General features: G+C 38.9%; 1 protein-coding gene and 1 long non-coding RNA gene across 2 annotated transcripts; one reads left to right on the forward strand and one right to left on the reverse strand.

The window, feature by feature from the left end:
- The first annotated feature begins 3,970 nt into the window (after window positions 1-3,970).
- On the forward strand, window positions 3,971-9,155 carry bco1 (beta-carotene oxygenase 1). Its single transcript, XM_031750055.2, has 11 exons — window positions 3,971-4,089; window positions 4,178-4,306; window positions 4,429-4,558; window positions 5,634-5,781; window positions 5,874-6,024; window positions 6,122-6,342; window positions 6,465-6,722; window positions 6,820-6,925; window positions 7,055-7,143; window positions 8,465-8,576; window positions 8,764-9,155. Exons 1-11 carry the CDS (start codon window positions 3,999-4,001, stop codon window positions 8,910-8,912), a joined length of 1,584 nt encoding a protein of 527 aa, XP_031605915.2. The 5' UTR covers window positions 3,971-3,998; the 3' UTR covers window positions 8,913-9,155.
- Window positions 9,156-11,386: 2,231 nt separating this feature from the next.
- On the reverse strand, window positions 11,387-17,101 carry LOC116328338. The gene is made up of 3 exons (XR_005614271.1): window positions 16,990-17,101; window positions 14,389-14,566; window positions 11,387-14,093 (listed from the first exon to the last, which is right to left on the reverse strand). It is a non-coding gene; the product is annotated as an uncharacterized LOC116328338 (long non-coding RNA).
- Between the last annotated feature and the right edge of the window lie 800 nt (window positions 17,102-17,901).

Below are 17,901 nucleotides of genomic sequence, written 5' to 3' on the forward strand. Positions count from 1 at the left end.
TCAAACGCTTCTGTCATGTTTTGTGTCACAGAAACAGGGAATGTTAGTTTTAAAGTCTGCCTTTTTATGCTCGGCATTTGATTTTGTTGCCTTTTTAAAATAACATTACGATTGCACAGTGAAGACTTTGTTACACCCAGCTGACACCACTGGAAAAACATGTTGCTTTTCAGTGATTTTTTTTACTTGTTTTCCTTTACCAACGCCTGTCTAATGTGATTGTTTTTTTTGGCATTTGTTATATAGTGTCAAATGACAGATTGAGAGGTTTGTTAAGGCTGGTTGTTTGTGTGCTTTTTTTGTTTTGTTGATCTATTTGTGCCAGTGCTTAAATCATTGCTACTCCATGGTACATGCATACATTCACCATGAGGTTATAATATTTATTTGTCCGTTTTCCCTCAAAAAGTTTTGTATACAGTTGTGCCGATTTACAACCATGGTTCAGATTGATTCTATTTACGTTACCATGTCTGCATGCTGTGGCTGGTTGCAGAGTGGCAAGGCCCGGTTTGGTTTGTCCTGTCGTGATGAAACGAGATTCTTTTAGTGCGCCAATATTTTTGGCAAACTATTGTTGGACGTCATCTTCTCTGCAGGTGAATATCACTACCATAAAAATGAGGAGGGGTTGTCATTTGATGTTTCACTGAAATTAGATGGAAATAATATATTGTTATTTGGATGGCAGGCCACAAGCTCATGCATGGTCAATAAGGTCTTCTTCAGGCATCTTCTATAACTGCATGTGGAATTGCATGGGGATTGCACTGTAAGCAAATATACATTTGCAAGTTTTTGTTTTTTATTTCTTTTTTTGTTAATTCATGTACATAATGTTTACTTAAATGTTATTCTTGTACTGTGCCACATTAGGTAACTCACAGAACCAGATATTTAGTATAATATCCAGCACAGAAATAGCCGGAAAGGGAATACTTGAATACTAATCCTCACAGTTTATAACGGTTTGGGCAGTGCAAATAAACATTAATCTTATGAGCATCATGAATTGTATGTGGACAGTTGTCTTTAATTTATTAATATGAACGAAGGAGACGCTGCAGTGACTGAGAGAGCCTGGTGCTGCTGCGAGTTATTTTAAAGTGTGTTGACGTTTCTTTTCTTCAATGTTTGGAGGAGATGTGAGTAGATGGAGTGTGTGGTGACATTCTGTGAATGTGCTGGAGATTAGAAATATTTGTCATTTACATTATTCTTTCTCGACAATAAATGCCAAATTAACTAATTTGAAGTGTCTGATGGAGTAAATGATGATTCTAGCACCGATTCGTAAAGAATTAATGGGCCCATAACTACTTAAATATATGTTCCGTCATGTGTAATCATAATCAGTGCTTCAAGACGGCTTAACATTATTCAGTGGCATAGTATTTCACGATTTTGCCTGCATATGTTACAAACTAAGTGGCCATTTCAAGTGAAAACTTTTTTTTTTTTTCTTTATTTATAAAGCACTTTGTGCTACATTTTTTGTATGAAAAGTGCTTTACACACACTTAAAATTGGGCTGGGTACGCATTAGCCAAGTGAGGAAACACTATCACAGGGAGCCATCTGCACCGGGAGGCAGTCACAGACCGCAGCCTCCAGGCTGGGCACGCAGCAGGAGGGAGGCAAAGAAGCCCCCCACCAAGGCTGAGAAGACCGACAGAGCCCCAGCAGCCACGGTCAATCACAGCCCCGGTGCAGAGAGCCCCCTCCGAGGAAACACTGGAGATATGACCCGATAAGGATATATACAGGATAAAAAGATAAAATAAATAAAAATGTGATACAATATAAATATAAATAGAGTAAGAAGATAAAAAATGAATACAAATAAAATCAATAAATATTAGGTAAAACCTAAATTAATAATATAAATAGAATAACAGGATAGAATAAATAAGCATAAAATAAAAGTTAGGTGAAAGCTAAATTTTGGATGCAATAGAAATGCCTGGTAGGTTATAAAGAACCTGCATGTCTTACAATGCCATTAAATCTTGACATGGTAAAGCGTATATGGATACAGCAGATAGGCAATCTGATAAATAATAATAATAATTTTATTACATCAAAATATGTATGGTTTCAAAAGGTCTGGCATAGAGTGACATACTTATGCCTCAACTGTGTAATTTCTGCCCCCTGCTGGTGAAAACAGGAAAAATTGAACATTTGTCTTATTTTGTTTTTGGTTGATTAGGATCAAGAGTCCAGAAGCTCTGGCCAGAAGAGCTAATGTGTCAGATGAGCCACAAGATGACAGTGTTATACTGTATTACTACTCACTGTGGTCTCACTACAGGGATGTGTGTGCTGTCATTGCCCCAAATAGTAAGAGGCCCAGTACATTTATCTAAATGTGTTTTTGTTTGTTTGTTTGTTTGTTTGTTTGTTTTTTGTTTGGTGTTTTTTTTTTTTTGGGGGTAAATCTGACAAGCCTCACTAATAAATGTTCACTGTTTTCCCTTTTCAAGTAAGCATCCAGTAAAAGCAGTTCTGTACGGGTTTTATTCTCTTTTTATATTTGCTCTTGACTGTAGCTCGGTTTTATACCACCGGGTTTGCAGATGCAAAAATAAGGCTGACATTGTCTCACAAAGCAACCCATTAATTTGTGGGATACACAGCTATAATTACAGTCAGATCTAGTGCCTTGATGATGGTGCAGTGAGTGCAGAATGTCTTGCTTTCATCTTCTATTACTGTATGTGTTTGACCTCCTCCTATTTTTGTAGTTAGAATTTTGCTGTTTGGTTGAATAACACAGTCTGCTGCCCGTAGACACATCGATGTTTGTGATTGCTCAAGCTGTCAACACCGCCCCTTTAGTGTGAGTGCGCTGATATTCAGGTAAACAACCTTGGTGTGAATTAGTGGTCTGATTGCTTAAGGTGGCTGTTTAGGTTGGTGAACCCAGATAAGATTAAAGATATGTCAAGCGTGCTTCCAAGTAGAGGCCCCATGGAAAAGCATATTCAACATAATGCACGTTTATTATCGTATGCCACCGACAAGGACTGCACAATCATTACCGAGGTGATAATTATGCTTGCTTTGCTCAGTATTGTGATGAACTCTGCGTTCACATCTTCATGTCTTTGCACCAGTATAAGAATAAAAGTTCACCCTCTTAAAATCTTAAGTAATGGGATGTAATAAAAAAAAAAAAATCACCTGTTCCTTAGCAGGTTCTAAAATCATTTAAATACCTACTGGGATGGAAAAACAACACGTGACATCATTAAACCATTTTATTTATTTATTTTAAATGTAAGCTACATGATTCAGTAGCTTATGGATCCACCTTCAGCAACAATAACTTGAAGCACCTGGACATACCGTTTCTGTATGACTTTATTAGCCTCTCATATCTCATAGTGTGGAGTAATCTTGGCCCACTCTCTTTTATAACATCGCTTCAGTTAGTTTGTTCAGTGCTGTCAGTTAGGACAGGTTCCAACTCCTGGTTGAACGTAAATTGATTCGGTGCTTATATACAGAGTTTATAAAATCAGCATGCTTCTCAGGTACAATCTAGGTCACCAGATAAGGGAAATAACTTACAGCAACTAAAAGCAGCAGTGCACCAAAGGGTTAATCACCATTAATCCTATTTGAGATTTACTATGTCTATATCTTGGCTGATCTAAAAAAGGGAAAAAACGATCCAATTATTTAATCTGATCACAGAATAGGCACGTAAATACTTAAAGAGCAAGCCTGAGGACTAGATGAAAAAGTATTATCTTTTTTGTTTTAGGTAAAGAAAAAAAAATCAAGGCAAAAAGGGGACGGGACAGCAGCAGATGGGTCATTAAGTTTCCTGCAGTGAAGGTACTGAGCTTCAGTGTTTCTGTGAAACGTCCACACAGGAAGGTGATTGCTGTACAGGCAGATAAGATAAATTGTCCTTTCATAACACCCCAGTAAAACAAATGGGAGTGGTTTGTGCTCCCACAGTATTTAACCTACTCTGACACTGGTGCATGTTACTCCCTGGTCTGTCAGCAAACATGTCGGTAGACTTTTCTAAGAACGCAACAGAGAGCCCCGAGCCTTGTAAGGCAGAAATTAAAGGTGGGTCCGGTTTTATACAATTGCATTGCCAACAAATGCACAGATTTAAACTGCTGCTGTGAAAACTATGTGATTTCATTTGAAATAGGGAATATTCCCAGCTGGCTGCAAGGAATGCTCCTCCGAAATGGCCCTGGCATCTTCACTGTGGGCGACACCAACTACAACCACTGGTTTGATGGGATGGCTTTAATGCATAGCTTCACCTTCAAAGACGGTTGGTACAGCAATTCTTACCTGTGCACAGTTGCTAATCTGTTAGCTGTTGCAAAAAATACATAAATAAATAAAAAAATGTAAAGCACACAGATAAAAGACTCCGTATTTGTTTCCTTGCAGGTGAAATAATCCATAGAAGCAGATTCCTCAGAAGTGACACCTATAAAGCCAACATGGAAGCAAACAGAATTGTTGTATCTGAAATGGGGACGATGGCTTATCCAGACCCAAGCAAGAACTTCATCTTCAAGTGAGCTTACTTTATTTTTTACAGACAAATTCAGCATATTTGATATTTTTTCACGAAATAACTGCAGTAGTCTTAGTTTGTAATTCTTTATCAACAGTTGTAGTATTTATTTGGCAAACGGTGCCGTTATACACTGTAAGAATTTTCCCTGGCGTATAGATTTGCCAGCATTAGTCTGTTTTTTCTGGTGTCTAGTGTAATGTACAGCAATATTTTTGCTGTAAAGATAAAGCCTATGCTACTGTGCTTTATAGAATATAAACTTAACAGGTAAATACTGCAAACTCTTTGGATGCCAGTCTACTGTTATTCAGTGCTCCTATTGCAATCTCCATAGATAATATGTTATTGTATGGTTGCATGTCCTCAGTTGGCTTTAAGTGATTTGTGCTACAGAAATGCTGCTGTTTTCTATTATTTGACAACTACCCTGAAGATAAACGCTGGCTGGTTAATCCCTAAACTTTTTCAGAGTGAATAATTTAAACGTTTTGTGTATTTTCCTGTGATTCTTTGACTTGGTCAAAGTAGAAAAAATATGGTGTCATTATATTTCTCTATCCACGTTTATGGTTTCTTTTATGTTTCAAGTTATACATGTTTGTTTGTTTGTTTGTTTGTTTGTTTGTTTTTATATAATTTTGTGATAGTTCAGCTATTAAATAACACCATGCAGTGCCATTTTTGTAAAATCTGGGTAGTCACTTGGACTACGACTCTGCGGCACAGTTATAATTCTTTTTGTGTAGGAACAACCTCGGGGCTGTTTCCCTTCCTGCTGTGAATTTCTCACTGAGATTCATATAAGGCAAACATTTACAGGAAATCTGGTTTTTTTCTAATCTGTTCTCTTATTCCCCATTACAGGAGATGGACTCGCATATTTGTGTTGGCACAGATTTTTAACACCGGATGCGTTTCCTGGCACAGCTCTCCCAAGGATTTGTGTCTCCTCCTGCTTTTAAACTAGGGATCTTTTACATCTTAGGCAAATGCATTAACTACTGCACTATGGAGGCGCTCTCTTTCATGTATCAATATCACACTCGAAACCCCCAAACTTTTTACTTTTCAGGGCAATCACCTTTCTCAACCACACAATGCCTGACTTCACTGACAATGGCGCGAGTAACTTCATCAAGTATGGAAATGACTATTATGCCACTTCTGAAACCAACTACATCAGCAAGATTGATCCCGTGACCCTGGAAACCCTGGAAAAGGTAACGCTGCCGGTTAACCTTGAAACGTGTGAACTCAAAACCAAGAAAGACTTTGCTTCAAACCTGATATGTTTCTAAAATATCTCACACAGGTGGACTACTTGAAGTACCTGCCTGTAAACTTAGCTTCGTGCCATCCTCACTATGACAAGGAGGGCAATGCCTACAACATTGGAACGTCAATAGCAACAAAGGGCAAAACTAAATACGTACTGTTCAAAGTTCCTGCTGCCTCAGACAAAGGTTTATAACTGATTCATGTGTCTTATGTTAAACCTCTAAACTCAACAGTAACACCTACAGCGTTTTCATATTTGTGCTGTCTACTGTCATCTTTCAGACAAAGGCAAGAAAGGCCCTGCACTGAAAAATGTAGAGGTGATCTGCTCAGTCCCCTGCCGCTCCCTTCTCATGCCGAGCTACTACCACAGCTTTGGCATTACAGATAACTACATCATCTTCGTCGAGATGCCTTTCAAGCTGGACATCCTCAAGATGGCTACTGCCTATATGAGAGGAGTCAGCTGGGCAAGCTGCCTGAAGTTCTGCCCTGAAGAAAACGTAAGGAGTTAGTAGGCTAATGAATGTGGATTAATAGACCGGGAACAAAGGTGTACTAGTGTTCTACACTTCAGAAAAAAATGGGATTGAATCTTTTATCTACATCTTTGTTTCTCCATCAGACTCTGATCCACTTGGTGGACAGAAAGACCGGCAAAGAAGTTGAGACAAAGTACTACACAGGAGCAATGGTCCTCTACCACCATGTGAATGCTTTTGAGGACGATGGCCACGTGGTCTTTGATGTCATTGCCTACACTGACAACAGCCTTTATGACATGTTCTACTTGAGCAACTTGAGGGAGAAATCTCAGTTTGATGAAAAAAGGTTTTCCAAGCCGACTTACAAGAGATTTGCCCTTCCCATCCACGCTGACAAAGTGAGGTGTTTTTTTTTAATCTTCATGTAGTTCATTTGGTCCTGCAATCGAAAGGCTCACACATTAAAGGCTTTCACATTTCGACTGGATTTCGCAGGGCGTTCCAGTTGGAGGGAACATGGTAAAACTCAAGTACACGACAGCCAGCGCTGTGAAGGAGAAAGAAGGCAAATTCATGTGCCAAGCAGAGGTGCTCTGTGAAGGTAAAACCAACGCCACTCAAACAGACACTTAAAGCAAATTAAGTTTGTTTGTTTTTGTTTTTCAAATTGCTGTTTGTCATTTAAAGTTAATCCAGATAGGAGCAAAAACTGTGATTTTATTTCCATCAGGCTTGGAATTGCCCAGAATCAATTATGACATCAATGGGAAGAGGCACCAGTTTGTCTATGGGAACTACGTGGGGGATTCTGCAGAAGTGGTGGGAACATCCGACATTTCAGATTTCTTACATTTTAAAAAATATAATTTGCCTATGGAGACCTTTAACTTCCAGAACAGACATTTAAATTTTGGGGAAGCAGGCTGTTCCTGGACGTATTGTTTTACAAAACTAGGGTGAAAAACTACAGTACTGAGAATAATCATTGAAGCAAAATGTAGCAGTAAAACTTTTGTTTAAGTGTGAATTACACATTGCGCCATAAAACAACAATCCCCTTCATGGCACTTTTGGGTACGTGTGCACATCAAGATATCAGAAACAATGGAAAGAAGACTTCATAGCTCAGCCCTCCAACAAGAGGCATAAAGTCAGGAAGGCATAAAAGGAAATATTTTGTATTAGACAATTATGTATTTTTTTATTAATCCTCACTAGACAATCAATTCTAAAAACAAACAGGAAGAGAGCGCTGGCTTCTGCTTGAACTATGAATAATTTAGAATTTCCATTTTATAAACGCGTGGTTAATAAAGTGGAATATGCCGCATAGCAGGTTAAAAAAAGAGGGATGTAAACAAGAGGTGACATGAAAAATCCCGTACCACATATATATAGAGGTGACAAAAGACAAAAAAAAAAAAAAACATGTTAAGTGTCATAATCAGGTGTCTAACGACCATGTGCTGGCAGAACAGGTTGAATGTACCTCTGCAATGACTCTTCAGTGCTCCACTATCTTCTGTGGGGGGTTAAATTGGGTTAGGTTTAGTGGCTGTTGAAGCCAAAGCATATGATGGAGGAGATTTTCATCATTGTGTCCTATAAATGAGGGCATTCCCTCCCTAAAAAACAATGGAGGACATCAAAATATCTCACAACAGAATAAAGGTAATCTTTGTTTTTTAATTACCATGTAAGTTTTCCCCTGATAGGAGACACGCCTCAAAGCCATGCCAGCAAAAAATGCCAACCTCAGCATAACAGAACTCTGACTCCACCACTGCAGGGGTTAAACATTCAGTTTTTTTCCTTTTATTTGTCACCTATTCGTTGTAGTTAATAACAGTTAATAGGCCTACATAGGATTTGCTAAATGTTTTCTGGTACCTGTGCCCATTAAAGTACAAAGTGCATTCATGAGAACATCAGCTGCTCATCGTATTGTCCGGCAGTCTCATGTGATATGAGAATTTTACTGCTCTTTTCCACGTCTGTTATTTGCACACAGAACAAAGTACCACACGGGCTGATAAGCCGGTTGTGCTGTGTTGTGTATTGGTATTTCTGTGTCTGTAAATAACTTCTGACCTGCATGGGTGTCTTTGTTGAGTGTGTTTCATCTGTTCACTCACTCTAGGTTGCAAAGTTTGACACGGAAAGCAAGAAGATGGTGTACTGGGATGAAGACAAGTGCTTGCCGTCAGAGCCCGTGTTCGTCCCCAGACCAAACGGAGAGTCGGAAGATGATGGTATGAATACAAGTGAATGTGGTGCACAAAGACGTGACATTTATTCTGGATTTGCTTCTGTTGATAAGCTGAAGTTCAAGTCAATAAGAAGGTCTACAAAGATTAGACCAGATCTCCCCCCACTTATCTGTGCCTGTAATCTGTGTTAACAAAGTTGTGATACAATAACCTCCTTCTCCATTTGCAGGTGTGGTCCTAACATCAGTCATCAACTCCAATCCAGGCCAGTCGAGCTTCATCCTGATTCTCGATGGGAAAACGTTCAAGGAAGTAGCACGAGCCTATGTGAATACTGAGCTGAACAAGGACATGCATGGATTTTTCATCCCACATTGAAAATAAAAGTTTAAAATAAAGAAAGGGAACTGTGCCACAATAGTACATGTGGCACAAGCATGTATCGTAAGTCATTTCATTGTACCCTGTATTATCACTGGTATATGGTATAAAGTTAACCTTGTCATTTAAACAAAACACGTACTGTAATGTTCTCGTATGTATTGTCACTTTTTTTTAGTTCAGTGATATTACAAGAATAAATCCAACCAATGCTCCATATTTGTGGAGTCATGGAGAAGAGTTACGGTTACACAGTGTGGTTTTACACAAGGTCAAGGTCTCTGAGCAAATACAGCCTTCATGACACAGTGTCACTTGTTTCTGAAGATATAGAAATCTCAGATAACTTATCAAAGGAGTAAAGTCCATTCAATTAGGCATAGGTTATAGATTTAGGTAAACATTTATGTCAAATTGTTCCCATGTGAAATATGATTGTTGTGCTTCAAGGTACAGTGTTTCTCAATCGCTCTGGTGCAACTCTCCCATCAGAATTATCATTCTCACTACTCTTAACACTTCCTACCCACAATAGCACCTTTGTCGTTGTTTTTGTGCACACTGCATTATTATTATATTATTCTGAGATTTTTCCAACCTTTTATTGTCCAACTTTGATGAGTCAGTGCGACATGTAATCTCAGTTTGTTGTTCTTACATGACAGGAGTGGAACCTAGTGTGGTCTTCTGCTGCTGCAGACCATGTGCATCACAGTCAGCTAGATTGTGCGTTCAGATGCAAGAAGGTATTTTTCTTTTTCAGAGCATTCTCTGTATAATCATCCCTCCCTAGAGATCGTTTTGTGGGAAAACCATAGTAGATCAGTAGTTTTGGACATACTCAGAGATACTCACTCAGCTTTTGTCCTCATTCGTTCAGCTTGAACTTCAGCAGGATGTCTGTCTACATGACTTAATGTTTTGGATTACTGAAATGTGATTGGCTCATTAGATAATTGTATTAACAAGCAGCTGAGCAGATGCTAAAGTGGTTGCTGAATGCATGTAGCTGTACCACACAGTAGTTAGTGTTATGTTCTCTGATAGTATATATTTTAATTTCCTGTTTTCTAATGCTTATACTTTCAGTTATAATATTTAGCATTTCTCAATTTCAGCAATTTTCTAAAGTTTCAAAGAAATTCTTCACTTTTAATTTAGGCCAACATTTTTGCACTACTTTTTCCTAACATCATCATGATTAAAAACCTTACAACATCCATTATTTATCTTTTCATACTTCATACTTTTTCTCAATTAGTCTGGAAATTAGGCAGGAAAGTCACTCTTACCACTCTTAATGTATTTCTCAAAAAAAATACGGGATTTTTCACATTTGCCAAAACATTAATAGTCAGTCATTTCAACTGTGTGATGAACGAATAAACACCTTTCACAACCCTTTAAAGACTTAAACATAAAAAAATTAGTTTTTTCCCATAACCTTGCTTACTTTTGAAAAAAATCAGAAAAATAGAAAATATTTTCTGAAACAAAACTGAAATGTGAAGGATTTTTTTAACTTTGCAAAATTGATGAAATGCGGTAAAGCAAAAATAATACTCATTAAACCAAATGTATCAGAAAAAACAAAGGAAATGTATACAAAGTCATGCTACATACATTTAGCAACTACTGTAGCAGTGGAGCAAGCGTACCTAATAATCAGTAATGCAAATATCTAATTCGCCTTTCACATCAGCGGCAACTCAAAACATTTAGATACGATGGTCAAGACAGCACGCTGAAGTTCAAACCGAGCATCAGAACAAGGAAGAAACACTGAATGAAAGTAATCGAGAAAAACTGTGAAGAAAATGCTCCACCCATAAGTTGCCTTGTTTCATTACAAAGGCCTATAACAACAATAATCACTCAGCTGCTCTGTCATTACAGATACAGCTCTGTTACATCATTAACATTAACAACTCTGGTATCAGTGAAAGGAGCCCTCACTGCTCTGATTACCATATGAAACAGCTCAGTTTTGTTACACTGTGTGCAGAAGGTCACGTCGGTTTGTCATGACCTTCTGAAATTTATTTACCACCATCATTGCGTGTCTATAATCACCGTGTTTATTGCCTAGCACTTGACTAATCAGAATCTAATCAGGAAGAGAAACATAGTCATCATTTTTTCCTTTTTCTTTTTACAATGCGTTGGTCTATTATAGGAGAGTACCAATTCCTTCACGTGAGCTAGCCATCATAGTATTTTTCTATCAAACTGACCTTAAGTAACGGTACATGACCTCAGTGACTTGTGAATGCTTGCATTATCTATTGCATCGTTCTACATCGTCTGATATCGATTACAAAACAGAAGTGCTCAGTGATTGGGCCTTTCCGTTGCTTAATAGTATAGCTTAGGTTGACCACCAGGGGGAGACAAAGACTTTGCTTATTGAGCCCCCTCTGCTGAGGATGCATTAATTTGTCTTGACACTTTCGATTAATTCACTAGTAAAATTTAATTGCACATCAAAACTAACCAAATCGACAAAGTCAAAAATGAGTATATTACATAGTAATGCCTCTGATAACACAATAACATGACTAAATCGGGAATTTTATAAAATACTGAAAATAACAGTGGGAAATGGAACAACAGCTTGAGTTCTTTAGCTCACCTAAATTGCAACAGTACCGGTCATTAAATCACATTACACTGGACTCAAAGTACAAGTTATCATAGTCCTATGATGCACTATAAAATGGCACTAATCCCTTTTAACAGGTTAAAACTAAAGGTTTACTACACCCACCGTCCACCCGCCCAATTTTTACAGCTTCTTCCTATATGCCCATACTCCACGTTACCTCCAAGTTTCCTGAAAATCATCCAGGTAGCTGCAGATGCATAATCCTGTTGACAAATAACTAGAAACGGTAGTAAAAACATAACCTCCTTAGTGAAGGTAACTAAACAATGAAAACAAAATGATCAGCTGCAAGATATAAAAAAGTAATAAAGCATTTTTAGAATGTATGCCCACATATTTCCTTAGTAGATCTAAACTGGACAGAGTACAGTAATGGTGTTAAAACGAAACTATGAAAACGGATTACAAAAGGGAATTGCAAAACTGACAGTGTGCCAGTACAAATGATTCATTCTAACAGTCGTCTTATCTACGAAAATTTACACATACAGCACACACTAATAAACCACACTGCAGTGCTATCAGTAGTGCAATTTCCAAATCTTAAGTAGCAAATAAATGTTTTTCCTTGATGTCCACCACAACCAAATTACACACTTGGGTATAATACATGGCAGTGCAATGTTAAACTGTGGGAAAACCACTTAATGTGTGTAGATACCCTGCATGTAAGGAGAACTCCTGCATCCAAGGCCATCACAAGTTAGACCGGACACATTTGCAGACAGTGAGCAGCCAGTTTTGATTACAATTATTGAAGTATAAGATGTACAGTAAGGGTGAAATCCTACTTTCCAACCAATCAATTTCATTGTTTACAGCGTCATTAAAAAGCATTTTCCTAAAGATAACCCGAGTTCAAACAAAATGCTTTTTAAAAAAAAAAGAAAAAAAGATGATTTCTTGTATTAATTGAAAAAAGCTATCCAAACCTACCTGGCCCTGTGTGAAACAGTACATGACCCCTAAGCCTAATAAATGGTGGTGCTAGGCTTGGTAATAAGAACTGCAGGCAAGAGGTTTTGCAAGTATTGGTAATGAGTCATTCACATTGCTGTAGCAGAGTGAGTCTTTTCTGCAGAATTGTTTTGATTCCTCCACATTGGAGGGTTTTATGAGCATGAACAGTGTTTTTAAGGTCATGAAAAACATCTCATTAGGAGTCCAAAACCTTCATTTTGTTGGTTCGAGCTATTCAGAGGTGGACTTGCTGGTGTGTTTTGGATCACTGTCCTACTCAATAACCCAAGTGTGCTTGAAGTTCGGACCACAAACCGATGGCCAGATGTTCTCTTTCTGTATTTTCTTGTAAAGAGTTGAATTCATGGTTCCATCAATTATGGGAAGTAGTCCAGGTCCTGAATTAGCAAAGCAAAAGAAAATATTGCCTTGGCAGAACAATGGTTTGAAAAACCCACAATTTTGGGTTTGTACAATTTGTACTCCCTGGCTTCATTTGTGAGGCCTGGCAGTGCAAACAACAAAAGGCTAGCGAGTAGTTATAGTGAACTCAAAGTTATGGGTCAGTGTGCAAGAGTAAAGCAAGGTGCAGTGAAGCCAGCCACCAAAACTAAACAGACACTCATTTTGCCTGTGACAGATCGAGGAGCACATGATGCTGTTCCTAACTTGGAAAAAAAAAATGCTTTACATCCTGTGATCTGACTCTTACTTTTTAAAAAAACAAAACAAAAACTGGACCCTGTTTGACCAGTGTAATACTTCAAATGGGATGTCTGAAATGATGATAAAAAATACCCATTTAGATATGGGTGGATACATGCAACAAAGTACAACAGGGCCTTTGAGCTGCTGAGTGCAGTTGCAGGATAACGTCCATCAATCCAATACACAGATCCATGGAAATAGGAAACGGTCAATAGTGAGTACTTATGGAGGGAGCACGTGTTCAGGCGTCGAGGCAAGATCAGTAGATGTCCAGTCGCCGTCTGTGTTTCAGTCGCATCAGCGGTGATTAATTCAAGGAGACGAGGAGAGGGGGGAAGACAATTTTTAATTCTGTGGCTACACTTAAGGGTGCTCTAAAAACCTTTACTAGCCTGATTTCCACCCTCCACTTTCCACTCAAAACCACTCACAGTCAAAAGTGGGCTGGTTTTGGTTGTTGACATCATGTTTAGTTCACCTTAAATTACATCCAATCTGATATCAGCAGCCTTGGACAAAAGGCAGCAAAGGAAGGAGGGTTTTTAAGGAAATTGGAACACACCCAATTACAAGTGAGAGAGAGAGAGAGAGAGAGAGAGACTGTGCTGTGGTTGCCATAGTGATGACTTCCTGATGGCAGGATAGTGGCAATAGAAGATTTTGTTGTTCACAGTCATTAGATGCAACTGGCCAGGCAGAGGCTTAGCATACAGGGAGCAGATAGACTAAAAGAAGTGGCTGCTGGAGTCCATAAATGTCCGGTGGCACTTAGCTTCCCTCAGCTTGAGTCTGCTCTTCTTTAGTTGGAGAGTTCTGGCTTTTCTCAGCATCTTCTCCCTCATCACCTGGAAAACAGTGAAGAAAGAGGACAATGGAAAGTCTGTTTCATGCAAATTTAACTGCGGGTGAAGTCAGTGATGCAGCAACCAAGTCACCAAGTCACATATATGTAAAATGTAACTGAAGAACTTCAATTAAATTTTATTTATATAGTGTGAAATCAGAACAACAATCATCCACTGTTGGAAAATCCATAGAATTCAACTGAACACAAGTAGAAAAGAGACGATGTGTTACCACCCTGATGAATTATTAATGTCACCATCAAAATATGTTCTCATTCTTCATCGTGTTGCTCACCTGACTTGTTGATGTTGAGCTGTGCCAGACTCTCTGACAGATCAGTGGTGCCCGGTTCTCCAGGGGCGTCTGGAATATCATGGATGGCATTCCTGCGGCCAGATCGTCGAGAGGCGATGAAGTCCTCATAGGTCGCCTCCACATCCGTCATCGCTGACACACCTCACCATAGCAGGGCCTGGCGCACACAGCAGCACACACTGACACACCTTTTCAAGTTGCACAGGTGCACAGTGACCCACAGACAGTGGAATCTGCACCACTTTTATGGAAAGATCGCTGAAATGGACAGAATTTGTGCAGCTTCTCCTAAATAACTTTACACAATGGCAACACCAGTTTTTGTTGACAAGAAGAATGTAACGCGGCAGGCTATGCAGGCACTCATTGAATACATCCCTCCCTCCGCTTATCTTATGACCTAATCCCTGCTTAATCTATTTTAATCTCAGTCTAGGGTACGGGCGACACCATGGATACAGAGGAGGCAAATTCAGTAGAAGGAATGCCGAGGAGAGCGATGGGAAATATAAACAGGCAATCTGATGCATTACATTAACCAAAGAGCACACTTAAAGAGGTCATTAAAGCAGAATGAGGAAAGTACTGTCATATCACTTGGAGTAAGCATGGAGCATGATGGGAACTGTGCTGCCCCGGAGATTTAGGTTAAATCCTTCTGCTTATATTCAAGCCCTTTGTAGCAATCTGTCTGGCTGAGGCTGTCCTTCAGCACTGAGCAGATTCAGGCTTTGTTGTCACATTTCTTTCAATTAAAATCTGCTATTATGAGATTTCTTTGGCTGTATCAGTCTGGATATCTGCATTTATTTGCTGCCACTACTTTAAAATTTTCAAGGAAAATAAAAAACCTCAGAAGACATCACAACACTCAGTCACAAAAAAAGGTTGGTTTGATTTTCCCCAAGTCAAATGCAGGATTTTTAAATTATGTATAAGTATATATTAAAAATGCCTCACTTTCACATCCATTTGTGGCTATTTCCAGAGAAAGTTGTGGTAGACCGTGGCTATTTTTGGAAGCCTCCTCTGTCATCATCTGAGCACCCTCCCACTCAGCTGTCATTCTCAAAATGGTGTCAAGATGGGCAAGACCCAGCAGATGCTGTCCGTGTACGACTGACAGACCAAACGTGTGAGGAAGCAAGAGAGATAAGACGGCTGTTCTCTAACTTAATATGAGAATCGGGGCACTGGATTGTGCTCATAGGTATGACTGGTTTATTAGCAATAAAGAAGAAATATCATTTGAAACATTACATCATGTAAACAGCTGGTTCATTTAGCTTGCATGAGTAAATGTCCCAGGCTTTACTGGTAGAACCAAATGAGATATAAAATTCTTGCCCACACCTTTCAATAAAGAACCTGTCTTATGATAGAACATAAGTGAATCTAATTGGGATTCATTATCATTGCCAGATCTGTAAGTGCAGACATTTTTTCCACTGAAGCTGTGTTTATATTTGAAGTTAGAAGTTGAAGTTAGAAGTGACAGGACATTTTGCGATGTTTTCTCCTATGCTCATATTCTATGAAATATTAATTGCCAGTTTACATAATTCAGTCAGACTGTTGTACCCATGAATTAGAACATCGGCTACTCAGCTGTGTGTGTGTGTGTGTGTGTGTGGATGTGTGCGCGCGCTCTTGCAGTAGAATACTCCTGCTGTCCTCATGGTTTTACTCCCATGTGGGAAGTAGAGCTCAGCTGGCCTGGACACCAATATATATAGCACAGACTCCAAACAAATGATCAAATCGCTGAATAATACAACAGGCCAGCCCTCTCTGTCTTTCACTATGAAGTTGGGGGGGGAGAGAAAAAGTCTACTCCTGCTTTGCAGCTGTTTGATTTGTTATGCTGCCAAACAGAAAATTAGCAGTGATAAAGGCAGTACATGAACGAGTCCCAGAAACTTATGCCAGAGTTATTCTAGGTGGCCTGGGCATACCTGGGACTGATGCCAGTGGTCTCACTTTTTCTCTCATGCTCGCATACACAAACAGACATGCTATACTCCAACATCACCGTGCCAAGCGCAAAAGTAAACAATTTCTCCTTAACCACGGATTCACGCGCAGCTGTCAACATCCTCCATGTAAGAGCGCACAGATGTTTTACTGTTATTTCTACAGCTCGTACATATTTAAGGCAGGCTTAGCTAAGTGATTTATTTAAAAGTTCGTCGCGAGTCTGCGTGAGTGCGACGTCACTCCACAAAGACCTCTATGTCCAAAATGACAATTTATCACCTACTAAAGGCTAAGTGGAAGCGCTGCAGTCACGCGCATTGGCGTCCTAAATAATAAAGCGCTAGTTTTTTTTTCTTTTTTTTGTTAAATACATATAACCTTTAAATACAGACGAGCTTAAGATTGCAGGAGAATCTGAATGTTTAAATTCATTATTAAAACCAAGAGCCATTCGTCTGTCTTTGATGACAAAGACCCCCACAGAGTCAGGTCAGTGCCAGTAAACGTAGCCTGCATGATATTAACATTACACATGCATTTACGAGCTTTGCGCACTTTGCACCTGCAGTTATTATTCTTAATATGATCAGCAAGGTATGCTACCTGTTTGGGATAAATGGCTTCCGAATATTCGCAGGGGTCAATCACATCGGCTCGGATCTTGCCATTTCGGTATTCCCCAATGCGCTCATGAAAGAGAATTACTAATGTCAAGCAAATCAAGCACACCGAAGCTACTTCCGAGTATCACTTTCAAAATAAAACCGCATTACTTTGAAGGGACGCTTAACAGAAAAGTTTTTCATTACCAGCTACTTTACCTACTCCTTTATTTGATTAAATAGATAAATATACATATAAATAAATAAATACACATATAGGATTAGTAATAGGAATACTTGCACCACATTCCTTAATTAATATCTGACAAAGTGAGAGCCATACACTTTAATGCCAAGTGCATCTTTTAACCGTGAATGTGTGTGTAAAATCATTAAATTTTAGGACAGAGACTTGTTTAAAGGTTAGGATACGTTAGGGCTTGGCGAATGGTTATTATTCCATTGCTATAATTTGAAATGGTGAAAAGGCATCGCGCTTGGGCGTGTGTGTGGTGTGAGAGATCACACAAAAGGGAGTCAGTGTTGAAACAACGCCCCTCTTGTGATAAAGGCACATGTTTGCTGTGCCCTCTTAGCATCTGTCCATGAATCATTCCATTCAGATGACACATGTTGTCAGTATGGCAAATGAGGAACTTCCTAGTGTTTGGTCTGCGCAAGTGTTTGAGCTAACAAAAGCAGCAAATGAGCACACTAGTTTGGGTGTCTGGTTGATATAACGAGTTATCTGTAAATGACCATCTCCAAACAAAGCTGAGATGCAAGGTAAAGCTACCAGCTTGTTTACTCATTTACATAACTTTGAATCAACAACAACACTAATAACTAATAGCATTTCGTTTTTTATTTATTTCTATAGCTAAAATAATTGAAAAAAAAAAAAAGACTTCGT

The sequence above is a fragment of the Oreochromis aureus genome, linkage group 9, assembly GCF_013358895.1.
Source record: "Oreochromis aureus strain Israel breed Guangdong linkage group 9, ZZ_aureus, whole genome shotgun sequence".
Taxonomy (NCBI): domain Eukaryota; kingdom Metazoa; phylum Chordata; class Actinopteri; order Cichliformes; family Cichlidae; genus Oreochromis; species Oreochromis aureus.